We start from the raw sequence: 21,597 nt of genomic DNA on the forward strand, positions 1-21,597 counted from the left end.
TTTGGATATGGCAAGTTAATATCCTTTTGTACATTATCAGAGTATGGGGAAATTGGATGTACAGTAATGTGTAAAAAGAAAAATAAATCGCTTAGGAAATGGCGTTCGTTTACCGACAGGAATACAGACTTTGGCTACATCAAGAAATAATAAAAGTCACGAGAAAGGGAGTTAGATAGCAAGGGAGAAATGAGCAAGGGGAGTTAGACAGCAGGGGAGAAATGAGAATGGGAGTTAGACAGTAGGGGAGAAAAGAGAAAGGGAGTTGGACAGCAGGGGAGAAGTGAGAAAGGGAGTTAGACAGCAGGGGAGAAAAGGGAAATGGAGTTGGACAGCAGGGGAGAAGTGAGAAAGGGAGTTAGACAGCAGGGGAGAAAAGGGAAAGGGAGTTAGACAGCAGAAATAAAAGGAAAAGGGAGTTAAACAGCAGGAATATAACTAGAAAGGGCTAGACAGCGGGAATAAAAGGGAAAGTGAGATAGACAGCAGGAATAATCTAGAAAGGGAGTAAAGACTGCAGAAATAAGACAAGAAAGGGGGCAGGACAGCAGGAATAAAGCCAGAGATTTTGTTAGACAGGAATTAAACTAGAAAGACAGTTAGACAGCAGGAATAAAACTAGAAAGGAGGGTTAGAGCTGCCAACTGTTGCCTCTTGCTCTGCCCCGTTACTGTAGATAAGAAAGCTTTTTAGAAAATGTGCTGCATCGACCCGGTCCACACTGCTATCAGGCCAATATTACACGCCACCCAGCCGCCCGGAAAGGTGCTTAGGAAATGTACTATACACTCGTAGTTACGCCTTACTACCCTGCCCTTCCATAGTACCCTTCCCTCGTCCCTTTTCTATCCTGTACACTGCCTCTCCTCCCCGTCTATCCTTTCGTGCACTGTCCCTCTGTCCCATTCCTTGCCCCCACCCTTTCACTGTCTCTTCTTCTCCCTTCCCTTTTTTTTTTTTTTTTTTTTTTAATTTACCCTCCCCTTCCTTGCTCCTTCCTGTACACTACCCCTTTTTTTTTTTCCATCTTTTCAACCCCACCCCATTCCTTCCCCTTCCCCTACTCCATCCCATTTCTTCCCCTTCCCCCACTCCACCCCTGCAATGTTCCCTTCCCATTTCCCACGACACCCCTAATCTGCAACAATCCTTCCTTAACCCCCAACATGTCCCTCTTCTTCCCCACCTTTCTCACCCCTTCGCTTCTCCAATGGTCCCTTTCTAAAATCTCCCCCTCCCCATATCTCCCCTTCTTCCCCAACATCACTCTCTCCTTAACACTTCTCTCCCTCTCTCCCTCTCCACCCCTCCCTACCTCTCCTCTCCTTACCAGTCCCTTCCTTTGACGAGGTTTTTCTAGCATTCCTCCCTTTTCTCCACTTTTACACCCCCCCCCCTCCCTCCATATTATTCCTACTTACCTCCCTCTGTTCGCCATCTCCCCTCTCCTCGTTCTTATCCTCCTCTATGCTGTTCACCTTTTTCCTCTACTCTTACCTCTATCCCCATTTCCACAGCTTCCCTCACCATCCCCTTTTTATCCCGCCTCCCCCCATCTCTCTCCTCCCCTCCCAAGCCCTCTGCACCTCTTTCCTCCCCTCCCAAGCCCTCCCCACCACTCTCCTCCCCTCCCGACCCCTTCCCGCCCCTCTCCCCGTCCTGGCAAAGAGGGGAGGTAGCGTTTCCTATATTGAGGCCACAGCAATCTGCCCCTCGACATTCCCTTATGGCTTTTACGTTTATAGCGCTTGTTAGGTGCAGCAGCCCTGAATTACTGGGTAGTCTGCCGAGTGGTATGGAGCGTTGAGAGAGAGAGAGAGAGAGAGAGAGAACAGAACACTTTTCATTCACCCCCAGCCTTGCACACAACATCTGCTCCATCCCTCTTCAACAAGTACCTCCAAGTACATCCCCTCCCCAGCCAACAGATAAGCACTCCTTACCAAAATCAGCAACAGTACGCTCCTCCAACACGGTGCAAGAAAGACCACAAATACCAAACCCGGACAGCCAAGAAATTGTAACCTTGACCAGAGCCAGTCTAAGGAACCTTTTCCGAACATTTGCATCAACTCTGGTGGCCTTGTTGAACAAAACACTTCACGACAGCGAACTCGACCAGGTATGCAGCTCAGTTATCAACACAGCAGTGATAGCCCAGCCACCCAGCACACACACCCAAACATCATCATCCCTCCACCCTGGGCACCACCAACCATCCACCTGCATACCATCACCCCCACCAGTTCCAAGGCAACGTCTGCAACAGCTCAGCTACGCCAGGAATCCCTCCAAAGCATGCGTGTTGCCTCCCTGGATGGAGCCCTGACATACTATACTGATGGTTCGGTAGACCTCCTCAACACTGCTGGGGAACCCATGATCTGTAATGAAATTGTTAAAGTATGGAGACTCTTAGATGGAGTCTCCACGTTACAGACTGAGCTTGTTGCTATTGCAGGTGCCCTTCAGCACGCTCTCCACCAGCCACAGTCACACCACGTTATACACACAGATTCTCTGACAGCCATACAGACACTTGCCTCCACTCAACCAAAAGTTAACATCCATCCTCATTACCCATGTACTCTCCCTTGCTCAGGAACTGAAAGAACAAGGCAAAAACATCATCCTAAACTGGATACCTAGCCAAGTTGAGATTAGAGGGAACGAAAGAGCGGACTGTGCTGCCAAACATGCCACCAAGAGACAATGTTGATGTACACATTCCCCCAAACGTGGCACAGACCAAGGCAAAAACCAAAAGCCATGCGTATCTTCTTTCTCGACGCAAACACTAGTCATGGGTGGCATCGGGTTCACCATCAGCAACCGGGTGTGCTATGGCCACCCAGTACCAGCGTGTAAGACCGTGTACCGAATGATTAATAAGACCAAATAAATAAAGAACAACAGAAAAAAACTCATCAATGGCAAGTCACCCATTCTCACCCACCGCCGCGATGTGTCCTTGGATGGTAGTCGCCTGGGGTGTGGGATGTCGCTCTCTGTGATGTTCTCCTATTTCTCTAGGCATTGATTCTCTGCCACACACACTAGAAGCTCTGTAACCCTCACACTTGTCATCCACACGCACCACAAGCTCTGTAACTCTCACAAACCTCATCCACACACAGAAACTCTGTAACCTTCATACCACTAATTCACTCTCCCATCACCCTGTTCTTTGTCCAGTGTCCGCCCCTTACGATTTCATGTAGACATTAAGGTACGAGTATATATGATTAAGATGTGGCCGGGCAGAGTGAGGTTGGGGTCAGCTGAGAAGATAGGGACCAGATGTAAATCAACAGGGTGCATAGGTGGGCTGGGCAGGGTATGAGAGGACTGGTGGATAGTTGCAAAGAAAGGCAGGATGATGATAGAAATGGGATTGGTAGGGGATGTCTTGCCGGGACAGGTGGGCTGGGGTCACTTCTTGCCTTTTCATTGAGTCCCCATAAGTGAATCAATACATCCAGGTGCAGGACTGGCAGACAGTGTGTGGAGTGGGTTGATGTGGAAGTGGTTGATAGGACGAGGTGGAGGGAAGATACTGTGGAGATCGAAACAGTGTAATTAAGTGGATGCAGAAAATGTGGATGAGCAGTCAGTGTGTGGAGTGGACTGAGATGGTGGTGGTTGGTTGGGCGAGGTGGAGGGAGAGTACTCTGAAGGTGGATGTTGTAGTGTGGATGGTATTGGCTGTGTGTCGGGGAGTCAGCGGTTATCGTCAGTAAATATGATGGGAATAGAGTTTAAGCGGGGTCAGAAAAGGATGGGATGTGGACAGACAAGAATGTGCAGGAGAGACTGTGATGATGATGAGGCAGGGTAAAGAAGAACACTCCGCAGAATAAATCGATTTTTACATTCCTTACGGATAGAAGCATAAAACAACCCTGAATTACTGTTTGACATGTCCAGTTTGTGTAAAAAGTTATTTTAATCTATTATATCATTAAACTCACATATAATTTGCTATTAAGCTGAATGTTTAGTTTCAGTCTCACCACACACACACACACACACACACACACACACACACACACACACACACACACACACACACACAGCGGAAAATATCACTTGGGTTCCAGTCTGTCGTATACAATAGTTTCAGAACTTTAATTATTAACAACCGTACATCCAGTGAATATGGGTAATGCAAATTGAGAAGCATTGGTAGTGTGAAAGTTTAAACACAACTTTCTCCAAGAGCTTTAAACAAAAAAAAAAAAAGTAGGCACTCTTTGCTGTCATGTACCTTGTGTTCAAAGCAGGTAAAAAAATAATGCAACACCTCTGCTGTTCCATGATCACTTATTTTATTCAGACTAACCTCTTATAGCTTAAGGGTTAAATCTGCAGCCAGCATGAGCACCGTAGAGTTAGTGTACATAGTAAGTGTCCAAGGGCAGTCGAGGTGTAAGTGGTAGCGGAGCCAGAAGCAGTACGAAAAAGGCCGTGGACACAGTGATGGACATAGGGTGTGAGGTGTCCCGTGGCCATAGTGGTGGACATAACGTCAGTGGCCACAGTTGTGAAAATAACCTCAGTTGCTCCATTTGAAGGTTAGTCCAAGCTCAGCGGTGTGTTTCTGGATCCACTGGTCCATCTTCTGGTTCAGTTCTGGCGACAGGTGATTCTTCCAGTCACCTGACACTCCTGTGGGAATAGGGCACCAGTGTTTGCTTTCAGTGACCTGTACTTATTCACCCATATTTCCTAAGCATTCCATTTTACCAAGCTTACATAATTCGGTTCCCAGGGATTTAAAACTCTCAACCTCCTCATGCACCTCCCACCCCTCCCACTCATCTGTACTCTACCTCTACGTCATCTTGCTTCTTCTCTCTGTCCTATACGCTATATCAGAATTTACTGTATCCTGCTGTTTACATTCAAATACCTACACAAGAAGTTACGGTATCCTTCTCTTTCCTATCAGATACAAGTCTGTGTGTATTTATTTACTTGTTCGTTTTTGGCTCGTTAAATTTTCATGATATACAGACTCTGAAATTCATACACCACATTTGCAAAGCGCTCATTTTTAGTATTTAAAAAAAGCAGCTTGAGTATACAGACCTTTTAATACTTATATTGTATTTCATTATATTCCTGTGCTGTTCACACACATTTCTTCCGTTGCTGATCATACACTCACTTCCTGATTTCTTTTATTATCTGTGTTGCTTCATTTACTAATTCCTGTTCCTCAATCTTTGCACGTTCTTGATACATTTTAGCCATATCCATCCATGCCTCTTATTCACATCACATCCATGTCTGTATTTAATCTGTGCATTGCCTTTCTTTTTACTGTTATCATACCAGATTTTTTCATTTGTTTCTGGTACATCCTTATCCAGATCATTCCACATTCTCTCTATAGCCTTCTCTTCATTTACTGTAGTTCAATTTTTTATAGGCTCTCGTCGGGTAAGGAGGCTCCCTATCACCTCTTCCTTAGCGATTTATTTTCCAAGCTACCCTTTAACCCCTAGGAGCTGGGGGTGGATCAACCTATCCACATCGCACAACCGGGCTGTTTTTTAGAATTTTGTTTTTCCCAAAAAAATATTTTTTTTCCATCACAAATCAATTGCAAAAGACAATAAACACATCAAAAGCACGCACTTACTCTCTGTGGCCAGCTTTCAAGGCCATACTCCCATACTCTCCCTGTGCGGGCCTCGCAGCACCCTCCACCACGCTTCTATCCTCACAGTTAGGCAGCCTTCCAACCTCTCCCCCACCCCCACCCCTGCCCCATACCACCGCCAGCCAGCGTCACCCCGCACACCAAAGAGGCTGTGACAATACTTTGAGTCAATTTGACACGCTAGGAAATTGAAACATGCTCGCAAAAAATTAAAATGTCATATGACGTGAACTGTCGTTTGTCGACGCACGTCATATGACGTGAACCGGTGCCTTGGAGTTAATATTCTCTGTTTTGCTTCTTCTTCCTTTTTAATATCGACATAGATTGCATGAATAACACACAATAATATAGTAAAAGGAGAGAATCAGAAATAAACTGGTATGGAAAAGGTGTCAGTAAGTTTCCTGATTGCACGGGAATGCCGCCAATAATCTGCTATATTTGTCTCAGCCTGGTCCTATAACATTCAGCAGTTTGCCCTTCTGTATACCTTTCTCTTCCATTAGTGATCTCTGCCTTCTCTCATGCACTGTACTTTCATTTTAATTTTAACCTCAGCTAATACCGCAAAGTTTTCTGGAACTTTTGATAACCATCTTATTGATTTTGCATCTATAACTCATCCTCTAAGCCTTTAATCCACCATTACATAATCAATGACTGCTTTTATTTATTTTCATCTCCAATCTGCCAGGATCAGAACTCACCTTTTCTGATGTATCCCCCGGATTTCTCGAGAACCTCTGTGTTAAAATATTCCTTATACAGAGGTTCGCCCCGTGATTTCATTGAGGGGAAAGCTGCTTGTTTGGCTACCTGAGAAGAAAAAAAAATTTAAGGCAAGTTTCAAGACCCGTATATCATGTCATGAAACATAAGACTCATCATATTATTTCCCGGGTTTAGATGAGGTGAGAACGTTTGGAACAAGGTGTTTTGTTTGTTGTGAGGATATAAGTCAGAGGAAATATGAGGCCAAAGTTGTCTCCAGTCCCTCCCCCCACCTCGTGGAAAATAATTCAAATTAGTGCGGCCAGCCAGACTGGATTTTTCTCTACTGGTTACCTGCTTCACTATTTACTGCTTGATAAATACAGCTTATAGTTTGTTTGTTCGAGTGCCAGTACCCATCCATACTATGTACATGCTAAGGAGTGTCGTATTCTGTACTGGTGTCAGGGTTTATGCCGAGGTATTTTACTGATAGGTCAGTGGGTAGGTAAAAACACACCTTGTGAGGTGGAGGTCTTTACTAGTAACATCGTTTTGCTCTGAGTAATTTGACGAAGCTCAGTAGAGTGAAACGATATTGCTCAGTTAAAAACACCTCACGAGGTGTGTTTTACCTATTCTGTCGGGTTTACCTGTTCTGTGAGTATTGTCTGCCATATAATCGTTGCATGTCAGTGACACTTATAGAAGATTAATTAAAAGTCTTTTTAACACAATTCAGACCCCATAAACTGTTCACTGTCCCAACCTAAAATAATCGCTTAACCTCTTATTCAATTCCCCAGACCATATGAATCTGTCAGGGGTTTTGTTTTTTGAAAATCACTATATCTCTTATATATATATATATATATATATATATATATATATATATATATATATATATATATATATATATATATATATATATATAATCTCATCTCACCAGCCGTTTGTGTGTCCACTGAAGGACCGGCCTATCCCGACCGAAGTTGGAACGTTACAGCCAATGTATCTCTACCAAAGTGGCTTAGGCTGTCTAGTAGAGATTGTATGAAGGGTGAGAAGTGTTTGTAAGTGTAATTGTAGTGTTGGAGTGACTTTGGATGTGTGTGTAGCCTGTGAACCAAGTGTAATCGGCCTGCGCAAGCCGACAGGGTGCAAGCATACTTTATAGTATGCGACACTGGTTCAACCACAGCAACCCTTGTGTCCGCCAATGCAGTACGTGGAAAGAAGAACGCTCCCGAAGGTTATTTCCCTGGTGGGTCGTGAACCATATATATATATATATATATATATATATATATATATATATATATATATATATATATATATATATATATGTATATATATATAAATCTGTCTTGATAATCTTGCCACCAACAAGCTTACTGTATGCTGTAATAAAGTACATGCATTGAGTGAGTGGTTTTGACAAAACTCCATACTGGCTTACATTCTCCAGCTGCTTCTGAGTCAAGTTGGTTCCTATGAACTTGTTAATCTTGTGAAGTTCCGCCATGATGTCAGCTTGTAGGTCCTCATAGAAGACAATGAGCAGGTTTGGATGATCTCGCCGTCGCCATGCGTCTGCCAAATGGGGCCAGTATGGTCCAAGTAACACTGTTGGCAACACAATCATTGCATTAACACTGAGCCTGGCTGCTTGTACAGCAGATGTATTAGAGCCAGAAAATTTTGAATCATATGTGAAATCTGACATTTGTACAGTATAAACCCTGTTGGAATAGCGAAAGTGTTGGACAGAATCAGAACCCAGGCTTGGAGTCTCTGAACTTTTTTATACCATGACCAGTGGGGAGGAGTTGGGGTTGTACTAGTCTTTTGGAATTGTGGCCTTAGGCTCATCTGAACTTGAAGGCGGTGGACTACACGCTGAAGATGTCTTTCAGTACTACATCATTCTTCAATCCAGGAACAGGGAGGAAGTTGAGGGTCATTTATATAACTGCCAGTTACATCGATTCTGCCACGAAGGTGTACGTCTCATGCACCTGTAATTGTTTCTGCATCTGCCAAGGAAACCACCCTGACCATTATCTCACAAGGACAGACCTGAGCCAGGAACATCTCGTGGGCTCTGGATGCCTCCACTATGCTTTTTCAGCCAAGGTGGCTTCCTTGGAAGATGGCAAAACTGTACAGTACGATGGGGGGTTGTGGCTGTCAGCACCTTAACGGCAGTGTCTGTACACAATGCACCGCACAGCAAAAAGAACCGTAACCAGTTTGTGTAAATCATTATTGATGGTCATTTTTTTATACTTAGCATATAATTATATTCGATTAAAACACACTACGAAATAATAAATACAAAGATACTTACAACCATCATTCATAAATTCTTCAACAAAGCTCTCGAAGCTGCCTTGGTAGTTGAAAACTTTGATAACACGACAGAAGTGATAAAAAGAAACAACAGTGTCCTTTGGGTTCCTGGCCACATACACAACCTGCAACAACCAAACTGTCATCATTATAACCAAAGTTCTTTTTTTTAAACAGTCAGCCCCAAACATTTGCAAGTAACGTTATAATACCCCTCGCAAGTGGCTAATACGTGTGTACAGTATAATGTCCACGAGGTGGCAGGAGGAGTAGTGTTAACAAGTCCCTTCGGTGGGCCGAGGGATGAGATATTGCTAATGGGCACCTTAATACGTAATGTGGGAAAGGAGTGATGAGGCCAGTTTTAATGTGTACCTTAATGCTGTCAAGTGTGTTAGATGGGAGCAGGGTGATAGGATAGCGTTAATAGGTACCTCAACATGTGATGTGAGACGAAGTTGATGGGGTTAATGGGTACCTTATGTGTGCTGTGTGTGGGAAGAGGGTCATGTGGTAGTGTCAGTGGGTACCTTAGTGATGTCGAGGAAGTTAGGTGGGAAGAGGGTGATTGGATAGTGTGACTTGATGACGCGGGGTCCTTGCATGACCTCTGCTATCTGCAGCAACACCCCGTCCTCATGGTTCCGGCCTGGGCATAGCTTGTCCAGCTTGTTGGTAAACAGTTCCGGCCTCATGTCGGGTATGGCCTTCCCATCATGCAGCATATCCTGACTGTACCGCGGCAAAATGAAAAATGTAATGTTAATCATCTAATCCTAATATGACACAGTCTACAAAAATCCAGCTGTCTTAGCCCAGTTTCCTGCGATAAAGGGAGATCTATAACACAAACCTATATTTTTCTTCCACATATAAATCAAGAGAAAAAAGATCCCACCTCTCTTGTGTTATCGGATAAATTCAGATTTTTCTAAGCCATCAGCCTTTGCATACAGTACACAGGGACAGTGCTCAAGTAACGCTGTAGTCTGGACATTTAGGAGTTTCTTCCAGGCCGTTTAGGACTATACAAGCATATGTTTTATTACTTACAGACACATGAATCGTGTCATATTCTGCAGTCTGTCATCCACTGTATCACGAACCTACGAAATCAAGGTTTCCCCAGGGTTCCTATTTTGTCCTCTAGAAAAATATAACAAAACAAAACTTAAAACATATCAGTTGTTGGTCAGCCAGTCTGTTGAAGTGACATGTGACAGATATTATAGGCCTGTTGTGAAACAGTAGTAGATAATATCGACAAAACGCTTCAAATAAGCTCTTACTTGCAATGAACTGCATAGGAGTCTCGATTTTCATATTTTTTGCGACTTTTACATATATTTTCCAAGCCACAGAGTGAACGGGAGCACTGTTAACTGACACATCAACTTATTTTATCAGCTCTAATTCTGCGTGGAAGGGATCAATTTTCCGTTCAAGTGGAATCATTATATATATATATATATATATATTTATTATGCCACAGAAGGTGTATTCGTGCAAGCGAAACCTGCACAATGCAAGGGGCGATTATACTGTACGTGTGACCTGTACATAAGAGTAAAAGTGATCAGAAACTCATTTATACCTAATATCCGGAGATCGAAGCAGGAGCGTTTCATTGGCGTCTGGGTTGATGAGGTTTGGGTTGTGGAGCATCGTCCAGAGGATTTCCTGCGTCCACGTCGTGCCAGTCTTGGGATGGGTCACCACCACCACATCATCAGGACGGAACTGGAACAGCAGTTGCCACGTAGTGCATTTTCAGCATAAAGTACTGGTATATATTCCACTGTAGTGAGCAAGAATGACTCTGTCCACTTGTCCAGCGTACACTACATGCCAGTTTGGGCAAGCATAATTTAATGTACCCATAGATTTTTGTAAAAGTTGATGCTAGCCATTCTTCACATTGTCCAAAATAGATGATTGAGTTCTTTTAGAGCTTTTAATTTGTTCTGTATATTTTACCTCCGCCGACGAAAATGAGAGGAGGTGATGTATTTACCCCTGTTTGTCTGTGTGTCCACAAGATATCTCTAAAAGTTGTTGATGGATTTCAATGATATTTTGTGATTTAATGGTTCAGGAGCCAAAGAAGGGTTGATTAAGTTTTAGTGATGTGACTCAGGGTCTTGGTTGAGGACATTTATTGTTCTTTTTTTCTTTTCTTGTCCACAAGATATCTCAAAAAGCTGAGGATGGATTTCAATGAAATTTGTGATTATGTGGGTCATCGTCCAAGTTGATTATATTTTTGTGGTGGTCAGAGCCCGTGTTGCAGTTCAGGATTTTATTTTTCACATGATATCTCAAAATGTTATTGATAGATTTTGATGAAATTTTGTGGATAAGTTGGGTCATGGGCCAAGAAAAAGTTAATTAAGCTTTGGTGGGAATCTGAGTTGTCTGGTACTGGTATTGGCGGGGGTATGCACACTATGATGGCTGTCTACTTGTTTTATATTTGTGCGTTTGCTGTGTTTTAGTACTAAACTGTTATAAACAAGTCCTTCCTTTATCAACTCTCACTGTTACATGGAAGCTCTGTGTAGTTCAGCACTTGGAATAACAGGAATTATATGTTCGGTAGTGGTAATGGAGAGTTCTATTTTTTAATCAAAAAATTTTATACATGCAAAATCATTCCAGTTCCATGGATACTAAAGTGAAAATGAAGATAAGTTGACTGAAGTGCAGCTAACAGCAGTGAGGGACTTTGTTCATATGAGCATAGGAAATTCCAGATTATATTTACCTTACAAGGATAACTCTGCTTCTGGCTGGTAAAGAGTCCCTTGTGTTGTTCTAAAGGTATGCGGATAATATGCCAAGCGATAACAAATTGTACTGTAGTTAATGTACAAAGTATACTATAAGAGAAGTAGTCTTAGGCAGCTTTCTTAGCCCGTGAAAATACTGTCTCTGGGAAGTTAAGTCACCTTAAAATGTTGCAATTTGTCAAGGAAGAAGGTTGCCGTGGAGGGGTAGAGCCATCCCTCTGGCATGATGCGCACCATTCCCTTGTTGAAGAGCTGTCTTGTCTCCGGCTTCTCTGCCATCCACTCCTCACTCATGGGCACCACCTCATGTCCAGAAGCCAGCTGCTTGCTCATCCTGCCTCAGACACCTGCCTTCCCATAGACAGTTAATTGTGGTCAGTATTTTCCCAGCCCACACTAGCTATACTCATTCATTTTAACTTGGCCTAAAATTGCCATCTTTCCATTTTGAATGTTGAGTTTCAATAGAGATTAACACTACAATATGATGCTGGCCACGAAGCAACACAATAGAAGGGAAAGAGCTCTGTTGGGCCACTCAGCACTTATCCACATTGAACCCGTCTGTAAATTTCACATTGCTTTGCAGCAAGTGCTTTGAAGGTCGAGTTCCCAAATGAGGGTCATTTCTGAACAGCTACCACCACCACCACCACAGCCACAACCACCACCATCATCATCACAGCTACCACCACCACCACCACAGCCACAACCACCACCATCATCATCACAGCTACCACCACCACCACCACAGCCACAACCACCACCATCATCATCACAGCTACCACCACCACAGCCATAACCACCACCATCATCATCACAGCTACCACCACCACCACCACAGCCACAACCACCACCATCATTATCACAGCTACCACCACCACCACAACAGCTGTGGTAGGTCTCCATATTATAATTGCAAATCATACTAGATAGATAGATAAATAGATAGATAGAGAGACAGATAGAAGCAGGAAGTCAAATGATGAGAAGGTGTTGTGTTTGCGAGAAGCGAGCAGCGCTAAACGCTTACACGGGGGAAAGCTGACGACAGCGGCCAGTAAGGAGATGATTCAGTTAGCTGTCAGCAGTCCTCTCGTGAGAAAGTTCTGTTGCCATGAGGAAGATACGTGACACACACACCCTACTACACGAGATGTTAGAAAAGAGAGTTGGGAAGGAGACAAGCGACCCTAGAGAGAGGTCGAGACGGAGATTAGCTTTAGAACAGAGAGAGAGAGAGAGATAGCGAGACAGGGAGGTAGCTACCCAGGACTTATACTATTATACCTGTTTAATATTTCCAAGACAAATAAAAATAGTCCCATACTATTCTTTACCTCTCCCGTCACTACATGACATCTGGTGGGGAAACTACTACAAGATATAAAAGCCGCTCGACCACAAGTCTAAAATATACTTCTCTACAAGTAACTACAAAGTCTTTATGACATTTGGTAGCAGCGAACGTATACGAACCTCGTCTACGAATCAACATTAAATTCCTACAAAATATCAAGATTGACAACAACCAACAATATCAGCTCCTGCCCCCTCCGTCTCCCAGATCATTACGCTGATGCAGAGGTCAAGAGATCACTCGACGCCTTGCAAGTAGCTTAACGACAAACCAGCAAATCTGCGGACATCGTCTCCGAATTAAAAGCAAATTTCTACAAAAGCAACCGAGACTACAAGGTTAGCTTCAGTTCTACAAAGTCTACAGCCATCTACAATCAACTACAGCCATCTACAATCAACTACAATTAACAACTCTACGTCGTCCGTATAATCTTCTACACGCACCTACAAGTAGCGGCAGTCTTCATCCTACAACGAATAAATCACTAGAGAAAAGGACAGAGAAAACTTCCACATAGAATAAAGGGAACAAACAAACGAAGAGTGAGACACGATTTACAACTCATCTTACTCACTCGTCTTCACTCAAGTTACTCATCGCTACTCATTCACTCACCACAGCTACCAGTGTGGGAAGTTGAGGTCATCATGCGTGCTTGCTGAACAGACGCCACGTCAGTCAACACACCACCTGCACCACCACTCACACCATTTCCCACCACGGTAAAAATTAGTAAGTTACATAGTTACTTCATTTATACAATACACAGTGATAGACAATAAGCTTCTGCACAAACATATAAAACGTGCTGTATAGTTACAGTTTAAATACACATACTTCAGTTATCTGCATAACTCAAACACTAAATAATCACCAACAATAAATATTCTACACTGTATATATTCATTCATTTATTATAACATTTATTTACTACCAACGAGTGTTACCATTTATACCTACATAAAATACGTGTTTCATATATACAACTATACATTATTACATCTACAAAGTAATAAAGAAAATATCCAATCACAGTTACTCAGTGAGCAATTAAAAGAACTGTATTAAACATTTATTAATTAAAGCTACCTAGTGGAAACAGACAAATTAAGTTACAAGGTAAACTAGAGAGAAAAAAAAAAATGGCCAACACAAATGCCGTTAGCAAGAGTGAACATCTTCAACACAATCGTGAAGACAATGATTTCCACACAGTGCTGACACACATATTACTCACGAGAGGTACAGGTGAACAAGTCAGTGTGTATAGTTAATACTGTATATATGTATATATATTTTTTTTATATAAAATAACAAAATATGGGACTATATAATATCATTTTATAGTATCTGTGCAATATAAACTAAACTTTGAAAAAGTATCCCAAGGAAATTAGCCAGCAATTATGCAACCATGAACAACATGGAAAAAAGCGTACACAAGCAAAGAAAAACAAACTATTAAAAAAAAAAAAAAAAAAAAGAAGAAAGAAAGAAAGAAAAGTAAGAAAGAAAAAAGAGAAATAGAGTAAGATCACATAACAAACAAATGAAAATAAGTGTAAGTGTTACTACATAAGTCAAAATACCACGTAAACTACAAACAAAAAAGCAAATTGTTGTCTCCACATACAAGTGGCACGACACATCATCACTATCATCGACCGCAGCATATGTTAGGACTGCAGTTATTACAATTATGTTACTCCATATTATAATTATGTAACGACAAACGATTGCATTATGTTACACTTTGCCAATTATGTAACAGTTGCATTAACAAGATGTAACTTTTATGTAACTTTAACTACAATTATGTACCTACAAACGATATGTAACAATTATGTAACGACAAACGATTGCATTATGTTACACTTTGCCAATTATGTAACAGTTGCATTAACAAGATGTAACTTTTATGTAACTTTAACAACAATTATGTACCTACAAACGATATGTAACAATTATGTAACGACAAAACAGTTGCATTAACAAGATGTAACTTTTATGTAACTTTAACTACAATTATAAGGCCAAGACACATATGTAATAGTTGCATTAACAAAATGTAACTACAATTATAAGGCCAACACAATTATGTAGTACCACAATGTTAGTACAATATTATAAGTCATACAATTATAGCACAATTCTATATTACCAGTATCATCATACAAGTTAGATGAAATATTAGACATTACTAAAGTGATAACTCAAATATGTAATGTATAACTTAGCAGTATTACCATTGCACAATTATATTGCATTTATTCAAATATGTATACAACTTATTTAAAATGTAATATTACTGAATAATCACTATTTACTATGAATAATATATGTATACAATATTCATACAATTATGTTACTTACAATATTATGTATTTCACTTAATTAGCTTATAAGTTCATTATAATGTGTATGTAGTATGTATTAATATATTATAACTATTAAATGTCGATGGTACGCCATTTTTGCGCGGCAGAGCAATGTGGTAGGTCTCCATATTATAATTGCAAATCATACTAGATAGATAGATAAATAGATAGATAGAGAGACAGATAGAAGCAGGAAGTCAAATGATGAGAAGGTGTTGTGTTTGCGAGAAGCGAGCAGCGCTAAACGCTTACACGGGGGAAAGCTGACGACAGCGGCCAGTAAGGAGATGATTCAGTTAGCTGTCAGCAGTCCTCTCGTGAGAAAGTTCTGTTGCCATGAGGAAGATACGTGACACACACACCCTACTACACGAGATGTTAGAAAAGAGAGTTGGGAAGGAGACAAGCGACCCTAGAGAGAGGTCGAGACGGAGATTAGCTTTAGAACAGAGAGAGAGAGAGAGATAGCGAGACAGGGAGGTAGCTACCCAGGACTTATACTATTATACCTGTTTAATATTTCCAAGACAAATAAAAATAGTCCCATACTATTCTTTACCTCTCCCGTCACTACATGACATCTGGTGGGGAAACTACTACAAGATATAAAAGCCGCTCGACCACAAGTCTAAAATATACTTCTCTACAATTAACTACAAAGTCTTTATGACACAGCCACCACCACCACCATCATTATCACAGCTACCACCACCACCACAACAGCCACAACCACCACCATCATCATCACAGCTACCACCACCACCATCACAGCCACAACCACCACCATCATCATCACAGCTACCACCACCACCATCACAGCCACAACCACCACCATCATCATCACAGCTACCTCCACCACCATCACAGCCACAACCACCACCATCATCATCACAGCTACCACCATCACAGCCACAATCAGCACCATCATCATCACAGCTACCATTGAACCACTGTCACTACCACAGCTACCACCACCACCACAATCACAGCTACCACCAGTCACAGCTACCACCACCACTATCACAGCACCACACCACAGTTACAATCACCACCATCATCAGAGCTACCACCACAACCATAATCATCAAAGCTATCACCATCATCACCACCACATTCACCACAGCTACCACCACCACTACTAATTATCACAGCTAACACCACCACCATAACAGCAACCCCTACCATCATCATCACATCTACCACCACCACCACAGTTACCGCTACCACCACCATCATCACAGGTACCACCACCACCAAAGCTGCCACCATTTTCTGCCCCCCCCCCAAAAAAAAAAAAAAAAAATCTTTTGTTCGTAGCATCAGTGAAGTAACTGACATCGGACTGTAGATGTACAACCCTCTCTCTCTCTCTCTCTCTTTCTCAGAAGAAGAAGAAGAAGAAGACGAAGCATGAAACAATGAAGCTTCACGGAAATGCCCTGCCATCTGTTCAACGTGTGTGTAATGTAACACCAGTGGGGACAATTACTGGGGGCCAAAACACCCCCTCAGACTGAATCAATCGACATGAAATTGAAGCTGGCCCATCAGGGACCCAATTCCAGCCATCTTGTCAAGTTTCATCAAAATCCGTCTCCCAGTTTTGGTTGTGTCCTCCTCCCCCCCCCACCATGCACACACACACACACACACACACACACACACACACACACACACACACACACACACACACACACACACACACACACACACACACACGCCCGGGATTATAGTATATTAGATGCAAAGCCGTAGCATTATCCGTATCTGCCACTGGGCTTTGGGAATTAAGCTGTGAAAGGACGAGATTCAGGACCAAAATTAAATGAATGAGCTGTTGAATCACTGTAGTTCAAATCACACTAAAATAAACACAGGATAATTTTTTTTTCCCAGACGGTAAACAGATACTAACCATGACAATTCCAGACCTTGATCCTTCTATTCATTAAGAGTAGGGGAAATTTTTAACACACTACTCAATACTACATTGTGTTCTTTCTCATTTTTTCATGCCAGTTTCCTCTGGTGTGTATGGTGAGTGGGGGACCTCGTTCTTTACTTTACGTCTCTTATCTAACTACAGTAGCTTAGTCACACTTGTAGGAGCTGCCTAGCGTGGGTCAACTGGCCTACTGCAGTTGTCCTCTCTTTTATGTTCTTTATGCAGCAGTTGACGTCGGTACCGGTAGTTACTTTACACTCTAAAAACAACTTTAAAACTAAATAATTTTTAGTCAGGTTCAAACTACACATAATGAAACTGGAATTCCAGAAGTATAGATAAAACAACACGGTAAATCGAATACCTGTTTCATAATACCCCTTTTGGGCAGGGGAGAGCAGACGGATGGGTGATTATGGACTTTTTAGAAATTATAAAATGAAACACCGATGATAGTCTTTTATTTATTGACGATTCGCCTCACGATTTCTCCAGAATACTCGTACTTCTGCAGAGTACATATAGTACACCAGCACCTCAACCCCACCGCCCACACACCTTCACCGCCCCTATTTCCGTCTCCTTAGCAGCACCTCCACGCCACCCTCCCCCCACACCACCTTACCACACCTCTCCGTCTCCATAGCAACACCTCCACGCCACCCCACCACACCACCTTACCTCACCTCTCCGTCTCCATAGCAACACCTCCACGCCACCTTACCACACCACCTTACCTCACCTCTCCGTCTCCGTAGCAACACCTCCACGCAATCCCCCCACACACCACCTCACCTCACGTCTCCATCTCCATAGCAGCACCTCCATGCCACCCCCACCCCAGCCTCTTGTATGTAGTTGTAAGCCAGTCGTGTGTCTGAATAATTTCTTTCTTTACCCTCTCGCTTTCAACGATGGCATGTCTGGCTTTGATTTCCAGGGGAGACACGGATTATTGCTTTCAACTGTACACGTTATGTGTACAGTATATACATCATAAACGTTATATACACGCCATGCACACCATACAGTGCCCTCTCTGTACACCATAAACGTTATATACACGCCATGCATACCATACCACACACTCTCTACACAACATAAACTATATATATAAAATATGCACACCATACCACACACGCCATACACATCATATCCACCCCTTTAGATGATAACTGTCACGAAGAAGTGCTATGGGAACGACCTAGATCAGCAGCAGCATTTTTTTTCTGCCATAGAGCTACGTGAAATAAACATCAAAGGGACGAAAATCTGGGCCAGGTAAAGATGAATCAACTATAGCAAGTAAAAAAAAAAAAGGAGGGGGGTCCAACACTGGCATTACAAGACAAGTATTATGATAGGAAAGAGGGAGAGCGTTGCATCAGAACAGCGGGTGAGAATGTGTGTGTGTGTGTGTGTGTGTGTGTGTGTGTGTGTGTGTGTGTGTGTGTGTGTGTGTGTGTAACTCTAAAACAACTTACAAATGACGTCTCCGAACACCCTGAATGTTAGTCCGCCTCCTACTCAACCTAGAAGTAGACTGAGCTGACCTTGGAGGCTTGAGTCATCTTATAGTACTTACACATCTGCTGAGTAACCGAATAGTACTTTTACGCATTCTTTCTATATCTTTCTCGGGGTTTTTATATGCTCTCACCTACGAGTATCACGTAAACAGCCTCGCATAGTTCCCTTCCTATTCCCCACGACACCCCTAACCTACAACAATCCTTCCTTAACCCTCAACATGTCCCTCTTCTTCCCCACCTTTCTCACCCCTTCGCTTCTTCACTGATTCCTTTCTAAACTCTCCCCCTCCCCATATCTCCCCTTCTTCCCCAACATCACTCTCTCCTTAACACTTCTCTCCCTCTCCACCCCTCCCTTCCTCTCTCCTCCTTACCAGTCCCATCCTTTGACGAGGCTTTTCTAGCATTCCTCCCTTTTCTCCACTTCTGCCCCCCCCCCCATCACTCCCAGCTACCTCCCTGCATTCGCCATCTCCCCTCTCCTCGCTCTTATCCTCCCCTATGCTGTTCACCTTTTTCCTCTACTCTTACCTCTCTCCCCGTTTCCACACCTTCCCTCACCATCCCCTTTTTATCCCGCCTCCCCCCACCTTTCTCCTCCCCTCCCATGCCCTCTCCACCTCTCTCCTGCCCTCCCGAGCCCTCTCCACCTCTTTCCTACCCTCCCAAGCCCTCCCCACCACTCTCCTCCCCTCCCGACCCCTCCCCGCCCCTCTTCCCGTCCTGGCAAAGAGGGGAGGTAGCGTTTCCTATATTGAGGCCACAGCAATCTGCCCCTCGACATTCCCTTATGGCTTTTACTTTTATAGCGCTTGTTAGCTGCGGCAGGCCTGAATTACTGGGGAGTCTGCCGAGTGGTACTGAGCGGTGAGAGAGAGAGAGAGAGAGAGAGAGAGAGAGAGAGAGAGATGGGGGGGCATGGAGAAAAAGGCACTAGGGAGGGATGCTCTGAGAAAGGAAGGATATGTTTAAGAGGAAGTGTGTTGAGAAGGGAGATAGGTGCAGGGGGAGGGGGAGAGCTGCTGGGGTAGGAAAGAAGAGAGGGAAGTGCCGGGGGAGGGAGAAAGGTAGGTATTGGGAGGGAAAGAAGGTACTGAGGAAGAAAGGGAGGTATTTGGGCAGAGGGTAGGGTTCTGAGGAAGAAAGGGAGGTATTAGAGGAGAGAGGAAGACACTGGGGGAAGGAGGGAGATGCTGGAGGAGGGAGGAAGGTGCTGGGGGAGGGAGGTACTGGAGGGAGGTGCTGGGGGAGGGAGGAAAGTGGTGGGGGGAGGGAGGTACTGGGAAGAGAGAGAATTATTACCTAGGTGCTAATTTCATACCCTTAAACACCTGAATAATGAAAGAATATAACCCCCCTCCTTCCAATACCATTCCCCTCCCCTCCCTCCCACCTGTGCAGTATCTCTCCCCTCCCCTCCCCTCCCCTCTCCCATCTACTCCCCCATCCATGCCCCTTCTCTATCTCTCTCTCTCTGTCCCTCCCCCTTCTCTCTTTGTCCCACTCCGCTGATCCCGCCCAGTCCTGCAGAGACATAAAGCGTTATACATCATTTATTTTTCTGTTATTTACTAACAGGAGGCATAGATTTTGTAAGGATAGGGCATAGACTGGGCAACTGTGTGTGTGTGTGTGTGTGTGTGTGTGTGTGTGTGTGTGTGTGAGAGAGAGAGAGAGAGAGAGGGAGAGAGAGTCATCATTATAATCACTTTTAATAATGTTGCTAAGTTGCGGGTAAATTTATAACATGTATGTACCAGTGTATCAAACTTTATTCAATTCCTTCATGGTAGACAACAACAATAACATTCCCCAAAGTGTAGGACCTTATACCGAATGATTAATAAAGGCTAAATATATAAAGAAAAGCATAAAAAACACATCTATGGCAAGTCACTCAGTCTCACCCACCCCCGCGATGTGTCCTTGGATGGCACGGCCGTCGCCTGGGGTGTGGGAAGTCGCTCTCGTTGATGTTCTCATGTTTATCTAGGCATTTACACTCTGCCACACACACTAGAAGCTCTGTAACCCTCACACATCCACACACACTAGAAGCTCTGTAACCCTCACACATCTCATCCACACACACAAGAAGCTCTGTAACCCTCACACTTCTCATCCACACACACTTGAAGCTTTGTAACCCTCACACTCCTCATCCACACACACACTGGAAGCTTTGTAACTCTCACACTTCTCATCCACACACTCTAGAAGCTCTGTAACCCTCACACATCTCATCCACACACACTAGAAGCTCTGTAACCCTCACACATCTCATCCACACACTCTAGAAGCTCTGTAACTCTCACACATCTCATCCACACACACTAGAAGCTCTGTAACCCTCACACATCTCATCCACACACACTGGAAGCTTTGTAACCTCACAATTCTCATCCACAGACACTAGAAGCTTTGTAACTCTCACACTCGTCATCCACACACACTAGAAGCTCTGTAACCTCACTCATATCCACACACATTAGAAGCTCTGCAACGCTTCACACTTCTCATCCACTCTCCCATCACCCTGTCCTTTTCCAGTGATCGCCCTTTACCAATCCTTTTTTAGTGTTTGCCGGTTTGTGTAAATACTTCATTGTTCATCCTGTTTATATATTTATTTATTCAATTTATTTGTTATGGAGGATAATGGAGGTATGGGTAATTAGTACAGCCGTTAATTGTTTTACAGAAATGGACAGGTTAATTATACAGCCCCCTTGCTGTATATTCAGGTGGGAAAGGGGCAGGTGTGTGATTTCAATTGGACATTAAGGTACGAGTATATATGATTAAGATGTGGGCGGGCAGAGTGAGCTTGGGGTCAGCTGAGAGGATAGGGACCAG

The 21,597-nt window shown here is 43.2% G+C and overlaps 1 protein-coding gene across 1 annotated transcript; it reads right to left on the minus strand.

Moving 5' to 3' along the window:
- Positions 1-4,555: 4,555 nt before the first annotated feature.
- LOC145400443 (sulfotransferase 1C4-like) lies at positions 4,556-11,856 on the minus strand. Its single transcript, XM_080272957.1, has 8 exons — positions 11,683-11,856; positions 10,329-10,474; positions 9,265-9,466; positions 8,733-8,859; positions 8,462-8,593; positions 7,842-8,008; positions 6,379-6,487; positions 4,556-4,668 (listed from the first exon to the last, which is right to left on the minus strand). The coding sequence occupies exons 1-8, from the start codon at positions 11,854-11,856 to the stop codon at positions 4,556-4,558; spliced, it is 1,170 nt and encodes a 389-aa protein (XP_080129083.1).
- Between the last annotated feature and the right edge of the window lie 9,741 nt (positions 11,857-21,597).

This window comes from Coenobita brevimanus, chromosome 52 (genome assembly GCF_032717465.1).
Source record: "Coenobita brevimanus isolate Jiangsu-jjx chromosome 52, ASM3271746v2, whole genome shotgun sequence".
Classification (NCBI taxonomy): domain Eukaryota; kingdom Metazoa; phylum Arthropoda; class Malacostraca; order Decapoda; family Coenobitidae; genus Coenobita; species Coenobita brevimanus.